Raw genomic sequence first — 14,645 nt, 5'->3', positions numbered from 1 at the left:
TAAAAAAGTGGGTGGGGTTTGAATTCAAAGAGGCGGCTCTTCCGCTAGGAAGGGGGCGGGACATTCCCTGACAGAAGGAAGGAGGCTTGTGTGACTGACAGGTCAGGCAGCACACTGGAGAGCAAAGGCAGTCTTTAGAAGCCGGCTGTTCTGTTGGCCTCTTTAAACAAAATACCGGATCTATGGCCACCCGAGGCATGAATTTGTACAATGTTTGCTGTCTGCTGCTCTATGTCATCACGGCGGTGCTCGCGGGGTGAGTTGTTCTCGTATATATTTAAATAAAGCGGGATAGAATAGAAAACACGCTTCAGCCGGCTGGTAGTGGACTGGTACACATGTTCCATTGTGATTGGTCGGCTGAGCAGCAGCAGCGGCATGTGTTGTGTGAGAGACAGCCTGGACAGGAATCTGATGCTAGCTGGCTAATATGGAAGTGCTGATCTGGCTTTGATTGCTGCACTACAGTCACTGTACATTACACTCATTATTAGTGGGGGGTTTCTCACAATGTAATCCTTACGTGATGGCCATGTTTTCAATGACCAATAAGAAGTATTATTGATCAGTGACCTACATATTCCTACCCAGCGGTATACCTATGCCTGGCCACTTCTCTTGTGTGTCAGATTGCTTGTGTAGTGTTTGTTAACGTTGGCACGTTCTTAGCCGGCCCCTGGCCCCATAGCTCTAATGCTTTTGCATTAGGCATTAGAGCTATGGAATCAGAGCTAGTCCTTAATTAACGTATAAGTGACTTTAGCTCTGTGTTTTCTGTCGTCGTCATCCCCCTTTTATGTGTCCTGTTAGACGAGATTTCTACAAGATCTTGGGAGTGACCAAGGCGGCAACAGTCAGGGACATCAAAAAGGCTTACAGAAAGCTGGCACTACAGCTGCACCCCGACAGAAATCAAGACGACCCACAAGCAGCAGACAAATTTGCAGACTTGGGGTCAGCCTATGAGGTTGGTATTTATTTATTCACCTTATGTTCATATGTTTTAAATACTGACGTTTCTGATGCAGCCAGGAGGAGGCGGGACATATTTGCGATAACTGTTCTTTTACAGGAGAATTAGTCAAATGTACTACATGTATATGGACGAAATGTGTTGTGTTTATAACGCGCTAGACTGTTTCTGTATGTCTTATGTCTATGTGGAGAATTAGAAACGCTCGAGGCAAATACAAAAGTCTGTAGTGTACGTACGCGATCCGTTTGGTCGTTGGAAACGCCTGTGTCATTTTGATTGGTCCAATAGACAGTGTGGCTCACTCTGATTGGCTGTTACGTCGGCCCGCTGGCATTCATGAAATCTCGACGTGGAGTACTGGGAGTGGGCTCAGATTAATTCAATTTTGCAGGTGCATCATTGTGTTCAGCTCTCACAATGTTATTTTAAGTGACAGCCCTATGATTTGGTATGTGGGTGTCGTAAGATTAAACAGTGTGTGTGTGTGTGTGTGTGTGTGTGTGTGTGTGTGTGTGTGTGTGTGTGACTGACTGATTCGTTTTTCTTTGTAGGTCCTCTCAGATGAGGAGAAAAGGAAACAGTATGATGCTTATGGGGAGGATGGTCTCAAAGAGGGTCACCATGGTTCGCACAATGATATCTTCTCAAGGTAGGTCCTAATGAACAGGAGGAGTTTTCAAAGAGCAATGGATTCATTGTCGTGTACTGTGTACTATCAAAACATGTTCTCTACTAGTGGTAACATTTTCAAAATGTTACTGTCCAAAAATGTTAACTTGTTGACAATGCATACAAAGTCAAAATGTATGCTGTTCACTCTCATTGATCAATGCGGCTCACGCCCAAAAGTGGTCGTATGCCGTATATCTAAATACTGAATCGAGCAACTTTCTCCCGGTGAGCCACTCTCCCGGTGGCTCACCGGAAGAGAGAGCCACACCCGGCCAACAGGGAAGTGCGAAAAACCTGCCGGCCAGGTGCATCAAACCAGTGCTGACCACCCCCCCCCGCGGACCCGCCCACTGTCCTTTCTCCCCTGCCAGAACTAGCAGGAAGCTCTCTCTGGATTAAGAGCGTCTGCTAAATGCCTAAATTGTAAATTGTAAAAACTGTCTGGAGTGTTCACATAAGCCTGAGTAGACGATGAAATTACCCCCCAAAAAAATGAAAGTGAAATATCCCTTTAAGCCATTTAAACAGTGCTTTGGCATGAGTGCATAATCTGCAGTTTGTAAATGCATCAAAGATGCAAATATAATCCATTTCTAATGGATGCCTTGGCCTGGAAGAGAGGTCATCAGGTGGTCTCCAACCTTCTTAGAGTGTTTCAACCCTCAACCACTAGTAACTACACTCTCCAGTTGGCGGGTCAGCAGTGATTGGCCAAGTCACTGCCCCTCTCCAGGCTTCCAGCTATAGACAAGTCCACGGAGGGGCACCCCGTGCGCAGCCATCACCCGAGGCGCAACCAGCACCGGGAGAGAGAGCCACACCCGGCCAACAGGGAAGTGCGAAAAACCTGCCGGCCAGGTGCATCAAACCAGTGCTGACCACCCCCCCCCCTCCCCCCCGCGGACCCGCCCTCTGTCCTTTCTCCCCTGCCAGAACTAGCAGGAAGCTCTCTCTGCCTTGTGTGTTCTTGGGGGATATCAGGCACTTAGAGGTCTCTAGGACTATGGTTTGCCTCCTGCTTAGTGTCCTCCTACGTCTCACTAGATTGTTCGTCTGTGCGGTGTGCATGTGTCCGTCCTTGTCCACACTTGGCCTTACGCTGGTGTATTTGAGTCAAGGGAGCCTTCAGCCTTCTCTGTGTCACTGTCATAGTTGTTGTCGTTGAATCTGTCTCTCTTCCTCCCCTCCTCTCGGGAGACTCTGGGGTATTGCTCATTTGTACGGTCTGTATCTTGCTTGGTGCCCTCTTGCGAGTGCTGCAACAGAGGTTGCTAACCCCCGTTGCCCTGTCAGACTTTCCTGGAGGTCAGTTGTCTCTCCAGCGTCACCGACCTTCCTCTGTTGCCATCCAGACTGAAATCAGCTGTGACATTTATCGAATCTCCGACCAAAAACACGCTGGGATCAGCTATTGACGATCACTTCATAAATGCCGCGCCGACGTGACCGTACGCCAAAACCTGTACTGGACCCTCGTCTGGTTCTGACAGACAGATAGTGTGTGCAGGCTGGGTGGTGTGTGATGATCCGGTTGAAGTATTCCTTCGGTACGGCGCCTGCGGCAGCGGGCCCTGGAGAACAATAACGTGACACGAGACAGTATCACGCTAAAGGTTCACAAAGTTTATTACACAACAGGGAACATATATAGTGCTGGATCATAATGACGTGACAATAAGATATGAGACAAAATAACGTGCCTACTGCAGCAAGTTAGCAAGGCTGACCTTGCTGCCACCGAGATGTCTCTCGTAGCCTATCTATAAAGTATGCTACAGTTCAGGCAGTACACTGTATCTCAAGTTCAAGTACACAGACATGGGCAACTCATGATTATAACGCAACATACGCTTGAATTTAAGGCAGAATTTACACTATTGATAAATGAGGGCCTATATTTGCAACATTTCACTGTAGAGGGAAGTGAAAAAAGGTTGTGTTAAGCCACGTGTGTTGTACATGGTGAGAAATAGGAGGCTACAACTGTTTTTTGTTTTTTGAAATAAGTTGTTTTTAAAGTTAAAAAAATCACACTTGTGTGAATTGAGCGGGCAATATGTATTTAAATTGGCCATTTGATGTCTTACGTCGTCTTTTACTGCCCTAAACAAACGGTTCAATACAAAAACTGCTAAGAGGATAAAACCAGAAAAAGCACTAAGACTTGTCCTCAATTTTCAATTCATCAAAACATTTAAAGACATGCACATGTAGTAATAATGTAGCAGTAATAATCAATACACACAGTTAGAAAAAAGGGAATACAGTACAGACTTTTACTTTTTTACAGGGGCCAGTTTCGAATTTCAGAGCGAATATCTTTAACTAACATATTGGCTTCTGGGTTGTCCCTGGAACTACATATTTTGAGATGGGGGTCTGTGGCCCCATAGAGATAAGTCTGGGGGTCCTTGATATGAAAAAGGTTGAGCACCACTGACAGAAACATGGGTTTTTCAGAAAAATATTAGGATTTAGAAGCCCTTTTTTTTTTTATCGACCGCAGTCCAAAATGGACTAAGGAAGTATTTTGAAGGTACATGGGTATCTTAGTGGTGTAGCAAATCTTTTAGACCAGGCCCATTGCAAGTTGGTGTATTCTGTAGGCAACCCTAAAGCCAAATTCCAATACCCAAAATCTCGGCTACTCGCTCACTCGCACTCAGTCACTCCAGTCTCCAGCAAGGTGGTGTTATGGTGGAATTGGTGACCTGCTGAAATATGTGACAACCGTGTAGACAATCACATAATGTAAATGTGTCTTAATGTCAATTGTTGCAGTTTGTTCATTAGCAGAGTTCAACCTAACTATTTAGGCCATGTATTTAAAGACTTCCATGTAATAGTTGTGTGAACAAGATGGTCACATATTTGGCAGGTCACCAATTTCACCGTCATTTGCCATGCTGGAGTGAGCGAGTGTGAGTGAGCGAGTGGCCGAGATATTGGGTATTGGAATTTGGCTTAAGCCATTCCAACCTATCAAAAGGATTATGGGAGTAAGGCCAAGTGGTATAGACTTGGCTCGCAAACGATTTACGTCACAAGGGCCTTAAACAAATATTAATGACCATAGACTTGGCTGGCAAACGATGTACGTCTTGTGCTCTAAACAAACATAAGTCCCATAGACTTGGCTGCAGTGCCATATGATGTAATCTTCTTATTGGAGGGGCTAGCTGGAGCCCCTCAAAAAGTGACTTATTGCTGTCACTTTCTTTACCTGCGCTGGAGTAGTTGCACTACTAGTTGACACAGCTTATCATGATTCCTTGAAGTTTGTTATCAATTGTACAGCTGTGACTCGCCTTCACGCCACGCATAGGCTCTTTCATTGGTGAACCCTGTGTTTTTTCAAGAGAAGGCTTTGTGTTTTTGTCATGGAATATTGGGTCATTTCGTTCTCAAGGCTTCTGCATGCTTCCTGTCCCAAATGCGGAAATTGGGAAGAGTCAGAGAGATTTTGTACTGTATATTCTGAATCTGCACCCTCGCCATGGAATACACAGCAGAATGAGCTGTGACTTAATTAATTTGCTAAATGTGCTTTAATCTAAATTGAAGCAGATCTTTTTCAAAAACATTATTTTTATGCTGCTACCTGTCTTGGCTGTGTGTCTCCCTCGGAAATTAAAAAAATATATACTGTATGAACAACTTCCAGAATGCTTGTGTTACAGCCTGGTTACTTATGTCTTATGTGACTGTAGTAGAAAAACTCAGTACTGTCGTGGCTACTCAAACATACAACGCTTCTCCCCTTCCTATAGTTTCTTTGGCGACTTTGGGTTCATGTTTGGTGGTAAACAGCAACAGGACAGAAACATCCCAAGAGGAAACGACATAATACTCGACCTGGAAGTCACTCTTGAAGAGGTTTACTCTGGGAACTTTGTCGAGGTTAGTATCAGCCAAACAGTTCTTGTTCTTTCAATACACACACAATCGTCAGTTTCTTTGTCCAAGCAAAACGCCTTTCTCCATTTGCCACACAGGTAGTACGGAACAAGCCTATAGCCAAAGAAGCCCCTGGCAAGAGAAAATGTAACTGCAGACAGGAGATGAGGACGACACAGCTTGGTCCCGGCCGTTTCCAAATGACTCAGGAGATGGTCTGTGATGAATGTCCCAATATAAAGTGAGTCGTTGGGAACGCATGCCCCTCCAGCTATGCATACCCGTTGTCAGTAGTACTTTAACTCACTCACTGGTTTTCACCGTCCAAATGAGCTATGTAAACTCCAAAGATTATACAACCGCTCGTCTCTGGAGTGGTGGGGGTGTATACGTACACCGTTTCTGTGCATTTGTAGATTGATAAAAAAATATGTCAGGCATTTAAATAGACAACATTTAAGCAAATGTTGTAATGAAAGATCTGACGAGAATGTGCTGATGACTGGTATGTCTCGTACCTATTTCAGACTGGTGAATGAAGAGAGAACCCTGGAAGTAGAAATTGAACAGGGAGTGCGAGATGAGATGGAGTACCCTTTCATTGGAGAAGGTAAGGCGACATCCACCTCAAGGCTGGCAATGAACCAAAACATCTTTTAGCCTTCTCTCTCCTCGTCGTTTCCCCTGATCAGTGTTCTCTCCTCATCATTGTCCTGGATCCACACAGGAGAACCTCACATCGATGGAGAACCGGGAGATCTGCGCTTCCGCATCAAAGTGTTGAAGTATGAACCATGTCTTTCCATCCACAATATCTGTGCTCTAGTACTGTACTGGAAAGCCTAAAGGAACAGCTCATTTATAGCAAAGAATACGCTGATGACATTCATATTATTTCAGGCATCCCGTGTTTGAGCGTCGCGGGGATGACTTGTACACCAACGTCACAATCTCTCTGGTGGAGGCACTGGTTGGCTTCGAGATGGACATCACACACCTAGACGGACACAAGGTAAGTGTTGAGGATAAAACACCTTTTAATTTGAGTCTGCCAACATAGTAGTTACACCATGTGTCCTGTATGATGTATGTACCTACTGGTGAATGTGGAATTGGAACCCTGTATAACGCCGGTGCTCCACCGGGCACGTTGCACGTCAAAAAACGAACAGGGGCAATTTTAATGCAGTCACGCAACGCAGCGCAACGCGGGCAGTGGAGCCACCCTTCATTGATTTAAAAAGGGAACATTCCCTGGCGGTGACGGGAGACGCGACGCTGACGCGCCCGGTGGAGCCCCGGCGTAAGGGAGCAATTCTTCAGACGAGATGGGTACACAAACGGATACACATGCAATTTTATTTGAGTGGTATAGAAGCTGTTTTATCTTTGCTATGTTACAGTACTAGGCACCTCTAATTGTATTCACAATGATTATTTTCAGGGTAAACCCTAATTTGTTCCATTGTGTGAATGGCTGATGTTTATGGCTATTAGAGACATCTACACCATGAATCTGTCAGCGAGCCTGTTGTAATTCCAATGCATTCTAAGTGTTATCACTATTGAGTCAAGGGGATTATGTCATCAATACACCAGGTCCATGTAGTTAGGGATAAGATCACCAAGACCGGTGCTCGCCTATGGAAGAAGGGTGAAGGCCTGCCCAACTTCGACAACATCAACATCCGTGGCTCTCTCATTATCACCTTTGATGTGGATTTCCCCCAGACGCAATTGGATGACCAGCAGAAAGACGGTATGTGTGTGTGTGTGTGTGTGTGTGTGTGTGTGTGTGGGGGGGGGGGGGGGGGACCTGGGCATTGAATTTATCAGTGCAGAGAGAAGAATGCATTGTTTTTGTTAGGTTTTATGTATTATGGTAACAGTCTTTCCGTTGAGATATTGGATCAAATATGTTACAATACAGTCAGGACTGATCAGAAAGCTGTAAAAAGTTTAACTATTTGTATGCATGTGCCTTTGCTTGAAGGTATTCGAGGGCTCCTGAAGCAGGCGTCGATACAGAAGATTTATAATGGACTACAGGGATACTGACACACCAACAGACACAGCCTGGACTGAGTTGTCTGATTTAAGACGCATACACAACACTTGACACACAATCGCTATCGTCTATCAACAGGAGTGTGCATAAGGCGTGGAGGAGCCCAGGGTGTATTTATTGTTTTCAGATTGTTCTCAGGATGGCTTGAATTGATTTAGTTTTTATGTTTTAATGTTCACATGTTTGATAACGGTGGCAGCTGTGGCACATTTGCTGTTGTTTTGACATGTGGAATTAGAGCGGGTGCCTGTTGTCCTTTTTTGTTTTGTCCCCATGGTTTTTTTTTGCCATCAAGCTACAGTATATGTATGTGCTTATATACCGTACATATATATAATGTTTTGGGTTTTTTGTACTAAGTTGAAGTCACTTCTGTTGTTCAGATTGGAGGCTTTCGATCAGTACTGTCCATTTCTGTATCAACCAACTATACCATATTAGAGCACCAAAACTCTGGCTATTCTGTTGCAATCTGTTACAGCAGATCTTGTAAGACCAGCTACATTCAGGCTGCAAATATTGAACATAATCTATTACTGACTTCAGCAGGACTGGGAGACTCTTTTTAAATTTATTTCTTTATTTTTATGAACGTGTTTTATGAATGTATGACAAACGGTTTGAGTAGCCTGGGGCCATGCCTGTGTGACTTCTGGTCTAGAGTGACGGCTGCCGGTCGAAAAACAGGCGGTGGATCATATTGGTTCACCGATCTGAGCCTCCTCCTCCTCCTCCCCCGGTAGAAAACAGCAGAGAACACGGACGTCACCAAATTTGGAGCGAAATATGTAGGGAGTGTGCTTCCTATGCCACATTTTCCAATGTGTTTCCCCAGGCTTTTCCTTTTTGAGCCCGAATGCGAACGAAAATAAAAGCCTGGGTACCGAGGCTACCAGTTGAGTGATTAAAAACGGATTTTCACCGTGGCATCCTTGGTTGAAATTATGTTCAGTAACATTACAAACATTTTGTAAATAGAAAAGAACAAATTGGATCTTTTTTTGTGTGTGCGTTTTGTTTTTTCCTAATTTAAATGTGTGTGTACAAACTGTTCAGACATGTAACATGTATGAGTGTAGCATTCTCTTCATGGCTAATATGGCGAGTTAAACTCTTCATCTGGACATTGGAGAGTGCTTACAGTGGAATGGCCTTCGCCTTTGCCACCCTGAGCCCTTATCTAATTTCACACAACTCTTTACTTTCTGCTCTGTTGACAACTGGGTCCTTCCCCTTTCTTTCTCTTCGCCATTTTAAACTGATCAAAATGAATTACAACTCATTAAAAGGGACTATAGGCCATGATATATAATCAGCCATTTTGGCAGTTCTTCCTGGCCAGGGTAAATTTGGTTCCCCAGGTACATTGGGTTTTTCTTCAATGGTTGATATTTTGGTTTTCCAACTTTTCTTATCTATCAAATTAGACTGCAAGGCTGCCTCCAGAAATCCTCATACTATCAACTGTGAATCAACTGGCCATTTTCATGGTGTGATCCAGGAGAAAATTGTACTTTACAAACATCTGAAAGTTTCAAATAAAAGATTTATATAAATACACTAAAGTGGACTGTGGAGGTCATGTCAAGATCATACCAGCAGATGGCATCAGACCTTTAGTTGAAATAGTTCATTGCGTCAGAGGCTGGCAGGACACACAATCGAACCCATTTAGGATGTCTACATGGCGTGCAGCGTGACAGGACACGTGAGGGGACACTTGAGGTTAGACTACCTTTTGTTAACTATCTGCAACATAATTTGACAGTATCTCATACTCTTCTCTGTTTTGGAGCTGTAGATTCCAAGTAGCTAACCTTTCTAAAGTGTTAAATAGCTCTATATTTACATGGCAATCATTGCTGTGGGCTATTATTGTTCAATAACTGGGGTCTCCCCCTAGGCCTTAGCAATATCTCCAGGTCTTCAGTGGGGGCGCTCTTGCCTCTTATGATCATGATGTAAAATAGACACTAAGGTAACTTCTCCATTCATTGTCAATGGGAATTTAATGTTTGTTTAAGACAAAGTTTGTGGATGTAGGAGGGACTCTAGCCCATGACAATATATATTAGATATTTTAAGAGTAGCTTTTATAAAGTGTATCTTAGCTAGATACTTGATCTTAGCTAATCCATGTTAGCTAGTATTTACCTATAGATCACATTAGCCCTGCAGTGATGATTGGCCAACTGTGTTGCTGCTCTACAGCAGCAATGGCTTAGATTTATGATACTGAATATATCTATTGCCCTCTTAATTCCTTTCCTGCCGTGGGAAAGTGTGTGTGTGTGTGTGTATATATGTGTGTGTGTGTGGTCCATATGACATTGAGACAACCCCTGTCATGCCCTGACACCCTTTCTGTGACCCAGCTGGTTTCACTTAGCCTCTGTCTGACTGTCATAACTGCCATCTATCTGAGCACTAGTGGCTCAGTATCACAGCTATCAGCCCGCATCACTCTGTCTGCACAGTAAAATCCTCCGTGTTACTTTGACTGAGGGCGCAGAAATGAACCCAAATGGACCTGTCCATTCGGGACCATGTTTGCACTCTCGGAATTAAAGTAACACTGAGGATATTTGGCTTGTGTTTGTGTGTGTGGGCGGCCCGGGTGGAGGGAATGAGGGGAGGGACTGTGGGTGGAAGGCTGTTGGGGAGTCTGTCTGCTTGGGTGCGGCAGGGGATGTCCACAGGAATCTATTCAGGATGCTTAGTTTATAGTGTGGCGAATGTTGTGCGCATCTGCCCACCAGCGTTCATGTCAGTGTGTGTGTGTTTGTGTTTAAGTCTGTGCACATAATGGTCCTCCTCAACCATACGAGCACCAGCGTCCATGTCATGTATGTATACTGTATGTGTCTGCGTGTGCATTTTGAGACCGTGCATTCATGTCTGTGTGACTGTCTGGTATATCAATGTGAATGTGTGCATGATGCGCGAACATGCACACACACTCACATTGGGGTGGAGGCACGGTGCGTGCGTGCGTACATGTGCATGTGTGGCCAGTCTGTGTGTGTGTGTAATGAACTCCCACAGAGATAGTAGGGCTGCGGTGAAGGGAGTTTCCTCCCCGGCCCACCGCACATCCCTTAGTCATTATCAGGCTGGAGGGTCTCCAGCAGGGAGACGTGCTTTGTGATCAGCCCCAGATAAAGCATCTCACTGTTCCACCTCACACTTAAGCACACCAGCTATTACATCCTAATAGGGCCGGTGGGACTCACACTGTGTTCTCTCTCTCTCTCTATAGACCGCGCATGGACCACCCCGCAGAGCTCCGAGAGACGAGCATCATCAGATTCATCACAGCCAGTTTTGGATGGTTTCGCTCAGACACGTCGTCGTCGTCGTCGTCGAGGCTCTTGGAAGTTCACAGAAGCACAGCACAATGCTGTCCCGGCGGGTCCTGAGCATATACAGGAAGATACATCATAAGGTGCCTCGAGGGTGACCCTCTCTTTCCCTAACATGTGGTTTAAAAAAGGAGGGCTAAGTGAATTATGGGGGGGACTCTTAAAAAGCTACCCACAAATGGTATTTCTTAACCACTTGTAATAACTGCTTTCAAAGCACACGAGGGCAGCATTGCCTCTTCAATGGTATCCCTTCCCTTGCTGTTTCAATTGTATTGCCCAACAACTCCAGAAATCAGAAGGTGGTTTGTAGGCCTATATGTGTGCAAAACTGTGCATATACACGTATGGACGGGTGGGTTGGTGCGTGCGCGTTTGCGTGCACGTGCTTGTGCCTGCATACACACGAGTGCGCCACTGATGCAGATAAGCACAGGGATCACACTTGACCCTGAGCGTAATGACTGCTAAGTGTAGCTCCAGGTTTGAGAGAGGCACGGGCGAAAGGAGGCCTAATTGAGCAATCTACCAGCCTCTGTGTGTGTGTGTGTGTGTGTGTGCGTGTGCGTGTGCGTGTGCGTGTGCGTGTGCGTGTGTGGTGGCGCCAGTCAGTGTTTTGACCTGCTCTGACTTGGCAGTGTGCTCAGTTAATGGTGCCTGACCTGTCAGGAGCTCGGCTTGTTCAGCGGAGCAGTGGAACAGCTAATTTATACATGGTTGTATGATTCACTATGAACACATGGTTAACCATGTTACACATTATTAGGTGTCACTTCCAGAAATGAACAGATTTTCAACTGAAAAGCCTGTAGGGGTGTCCAGGCTGGACTCCAGGTGGTGTAGGCATCTCACTGTTCCAACTGGCTGTCCTTCCCACCCACCGTGGAGATTGGGGTTCAATACCCCCCATGGTGCACCTGGCTTGTGTGGGCACTCCAACACTGGCATGTATGACTGACCGTGTTTGGAAATCGGCAGAAGCGGTCTGTGTGCCTGATCGGCTGAGATCGAAAAAACAAGAAGGATGTGCTCCTCTGAATGAGTTTACATCATCCTGGTGAAAATCCTCACTGTCGGAGCAGGAGTCATCATCAATAGCAAACGTGTCTGTGGCAAGACTTCTAGATTTTGTTTTTACATTAGAACATTAGAATGAAAAAAAAAAACATTGCATGGATGGATGCACCCATGGGACGTATATCCTCACTGATGTATCCCACGGTCATCTGAGTTTGCGGGTCTCACAACATCACTCAGCTGACCCAGCCAGGGTGATCAAGTCCCGACTTCCGTCCCGCGGTAGCTATACCCTCGATCAGTCCCATTTAGGGAAAGACCATATAGGGCCACACTATCCGTTGCTCCGGAACTACGGTATAGTCTGCCGGGACTCGGAGTTAGATCAATCTGGCGCGTGGAAGGCCTATAGGCTCTGTGGGTTGACTCCTGTCCGGGTCCCACAGGGACAGGTTATTATATTGTTTTTATTTAGATCACAAGACACCATTACTGAATGTCAGTCTCCAGGTTTTCTTCCAGTCCACAATAGAGTAGTTTCCTAATCTTTTTATTTATTTCCAAGGACCATGCACCATAACTAGTGATAGTGTACAAATATACATATACATACACTCTCAGAGTTGCAGAGCTGTAATGGTCATTCAGGGCCAGCTCTTTGTGTTTCTGGTGATATGTGGTCTACAGGTTGGCAGTGACAGTGACACTGATTGGGGGAATTAGTTACGACAAACGTGTAGGAGAAAAAGAAAATGTAAAAACTGAAAAGCATTTTTTTTTTAAACTTTACTTGAGTACTTATATTTATTTATACCTAATGATTGCTTCCATTCCACTATATCTCAGAGGCATCCAATAATATGACTGTGAAATTGACCATTCTGCATAATGAGTGCTGTGAACGTTTGTGTTTGGTTGAAATAGTACATTTTGATGCAAATACTTTTGTACTTTTAGCATAATATTTAATTGTAATAGAGTTTTTCTAAAAAACAAAACGAAAAAAACACACCCGTGTGAAGTGAGGGGCGCTCTTCATCATCGCACATCCAATCACAATTTACGTCCTTTACTCAAAATTGTCCATTCATTGTCAATGGCATATAATGTTTGTGTTGGGACAAAAATTGGGTTACATTATACACCAAAAGGACATACTGTAGGACACAAGAGGCTATACCCCTCAAAAATCTAGTACTATAGTAAAAATTCTGAATTCCACTACTGAGTAGTGGAATTTAGATTTTACATTTTCAACTTGAACTTTCAAGACATTGCATTGCAGTAGTGACTACTGCAATGCAATGTGTTGAAAGTTCAAGTTGAAAATCAGTTGAGCGAAACTTTTGTATACGTCAAACTATGATGTCTAATTCATGCTCCATAATACGATTAACAATAAATCTGATCATGGTTATAAATTTATCATTACTCATAGCACAACACACTGCTCAGAAAGGCACCCACCTACATATACTGTACTCAAATTTACCCATTCAATCACAATGAAAAGGAAATTCCCAAAATCAGCTGGAATTATGAAATAGGACATAAATAAATAAGTATCCACAGTTTGTTTCAACAACGTTTTCTGTCCAGTTTCACATTCAAATTGGACAGGAAAAAACTCACTAAAATTGCACCCCTCTGTATTTTCACATTGATGGTAGGGTGATGATTCATATTTTCTTTAAAACCTCAGGAACTGCCCTCGAATGCCATCTATGAATAAACCACATATTCCATACGATGCCTGAGTACTCTGGGGGAAAGCTCAACACACACCCTAAAATGGCTTTTAAGTTGAGCTGAAGGGACATAATGTTGGCCATGGAAGACATTTTAAATCTGGTTGATAAATATAATTGTAATATAAATAAACAAAAATCACACTTGTGTGAAGTGAGTGGCGCTCTTATCATCATACATCATCTCATTCCGGCTAATCACAATTTGCGTCGTCACCTTCGTGTGAAACACTGGCCATTCACACTGGCCTTTCATTGTCAATGGCATTCAATGTTTGTGTTAAGACAATGTTTGTGTTGTACACAAACCCTCAAAGCTGGACATAGGGCCCTTCAAAAAAATACAATACCTGAGAAATATATGCCACTGAGATGCCACATATATACAAAGACAGTGAATCCTCTTAATAATACACCTTCTCACAAATTAATTCTTTTTTTCATAGAAATGAGCACTAACATTTGTGACCATCGAGTTGAGCAGTATTTTCTTTATTATTATGTACACAATTGAAGTTGCTCCATTAAATTAAACGTTGGGGCATTTTCATTTAGTAGAGTAAATGATTGATTTCTCTTTTTCATAGACTTCATTTTAGACCTTTGGATTGAACACAAAGTAGGCCTATATATATGAAGTGAAAGGTCACCTCCACCCCAACCCCCCACGGAGCAATAGCAGGGATGAACAGACAACAAAAAGTCATCTGACTGTTTCAATGTGTGTGTGGTTATCAACGCTCTGTTACACTAACATATGCCAAGGCCAAGGAGGACAGCGACGACAGGGGGAGATTCAGCCTGAAATAAGAAATGTTGACGGACAAAGCCTACAATTTGTGGGATCTGAGCATAAAGCAAACAAAGGGCAGCTTTTGTAGGGAATAATGCATGTCAGCCGTATC

General features: G+C 44.0%; 1 protein-coding gene across 1 annotated transcript; it reads left to right on the top strand.

The window, feature by feature from the left end:
* Nucleotides 1–104: 104 nt before the first annotated feature.
* On the top strand, nucleotides 105–8,604 carry dnajb11 (DnaJ heat shock protein family (Hsp40) member B11). The gene is made up of 10 exons (XM_083776373.1): nucleotides 105–256; nucleotides 811–967; nucleotides 1,528–1,625; nucleotides 5,419–5,548; nucleotides 5,644–5,786; nucleotides 6,073–6,155; nucleotides 6,273–6,330; nucleotides 6,446–6,557; nucleotides 7,145–7,304; nucleotides 7,539–8,604. Exons 1-10 carry the CDS (start codon nucleotides 183–185, stop codon nucleotides 7,601–7,603), a joined length of 1,080 nt encoding a protein of 359 aa, XP_083632499.1. The 5' UTR covers nucleotides 105–182; the 3' UTR covers nucleotides 7,604–8,604.
* Nucleotides 8,605–14,645: the final 6,041 nt, after the last annotated feature.

Source organism: Protomyctophum parallelum (genome assembly GCF_964188405.1).
Source record: "Protomyctophum parallelum genome assembly, chromosome: 11".
Taxonomy (NCBI): Eukaryota; Metazoa; Chordata; class Actinopteri; order Myctophiformes; family Myctophidae; genus Protomyctophum; species Protomyctophum parallelum.
This window is presented reverse-complemented; position numbering and strand designations above follow the sequence as displayed.

Excerpts from the sequence above, each read along its gene's own strand:
- dnajb11 (XM_083776373.1), top strand. The coding sequence starts at position 183 with ATGGCCACCCGAGGCATGAATTTGTACAATGTTTGCTGTCTGCTGCTC. Across the intron at positions 5,787-6,072 it reads GATGAATGTCCCAATATAAA|ACTGGTGAATGAAGAGAGAA; the intron begins GTGAGTCGTTGG and ends TACCTATTTCAG. Across the intron at positions 6,331-6,445 it reads TTCCGCATCAAAGTGTTGAA|GCATCCCGTGTTTGAGCGTC; the intron begins GTATGAACCATG and ends ATATTATTTCAG.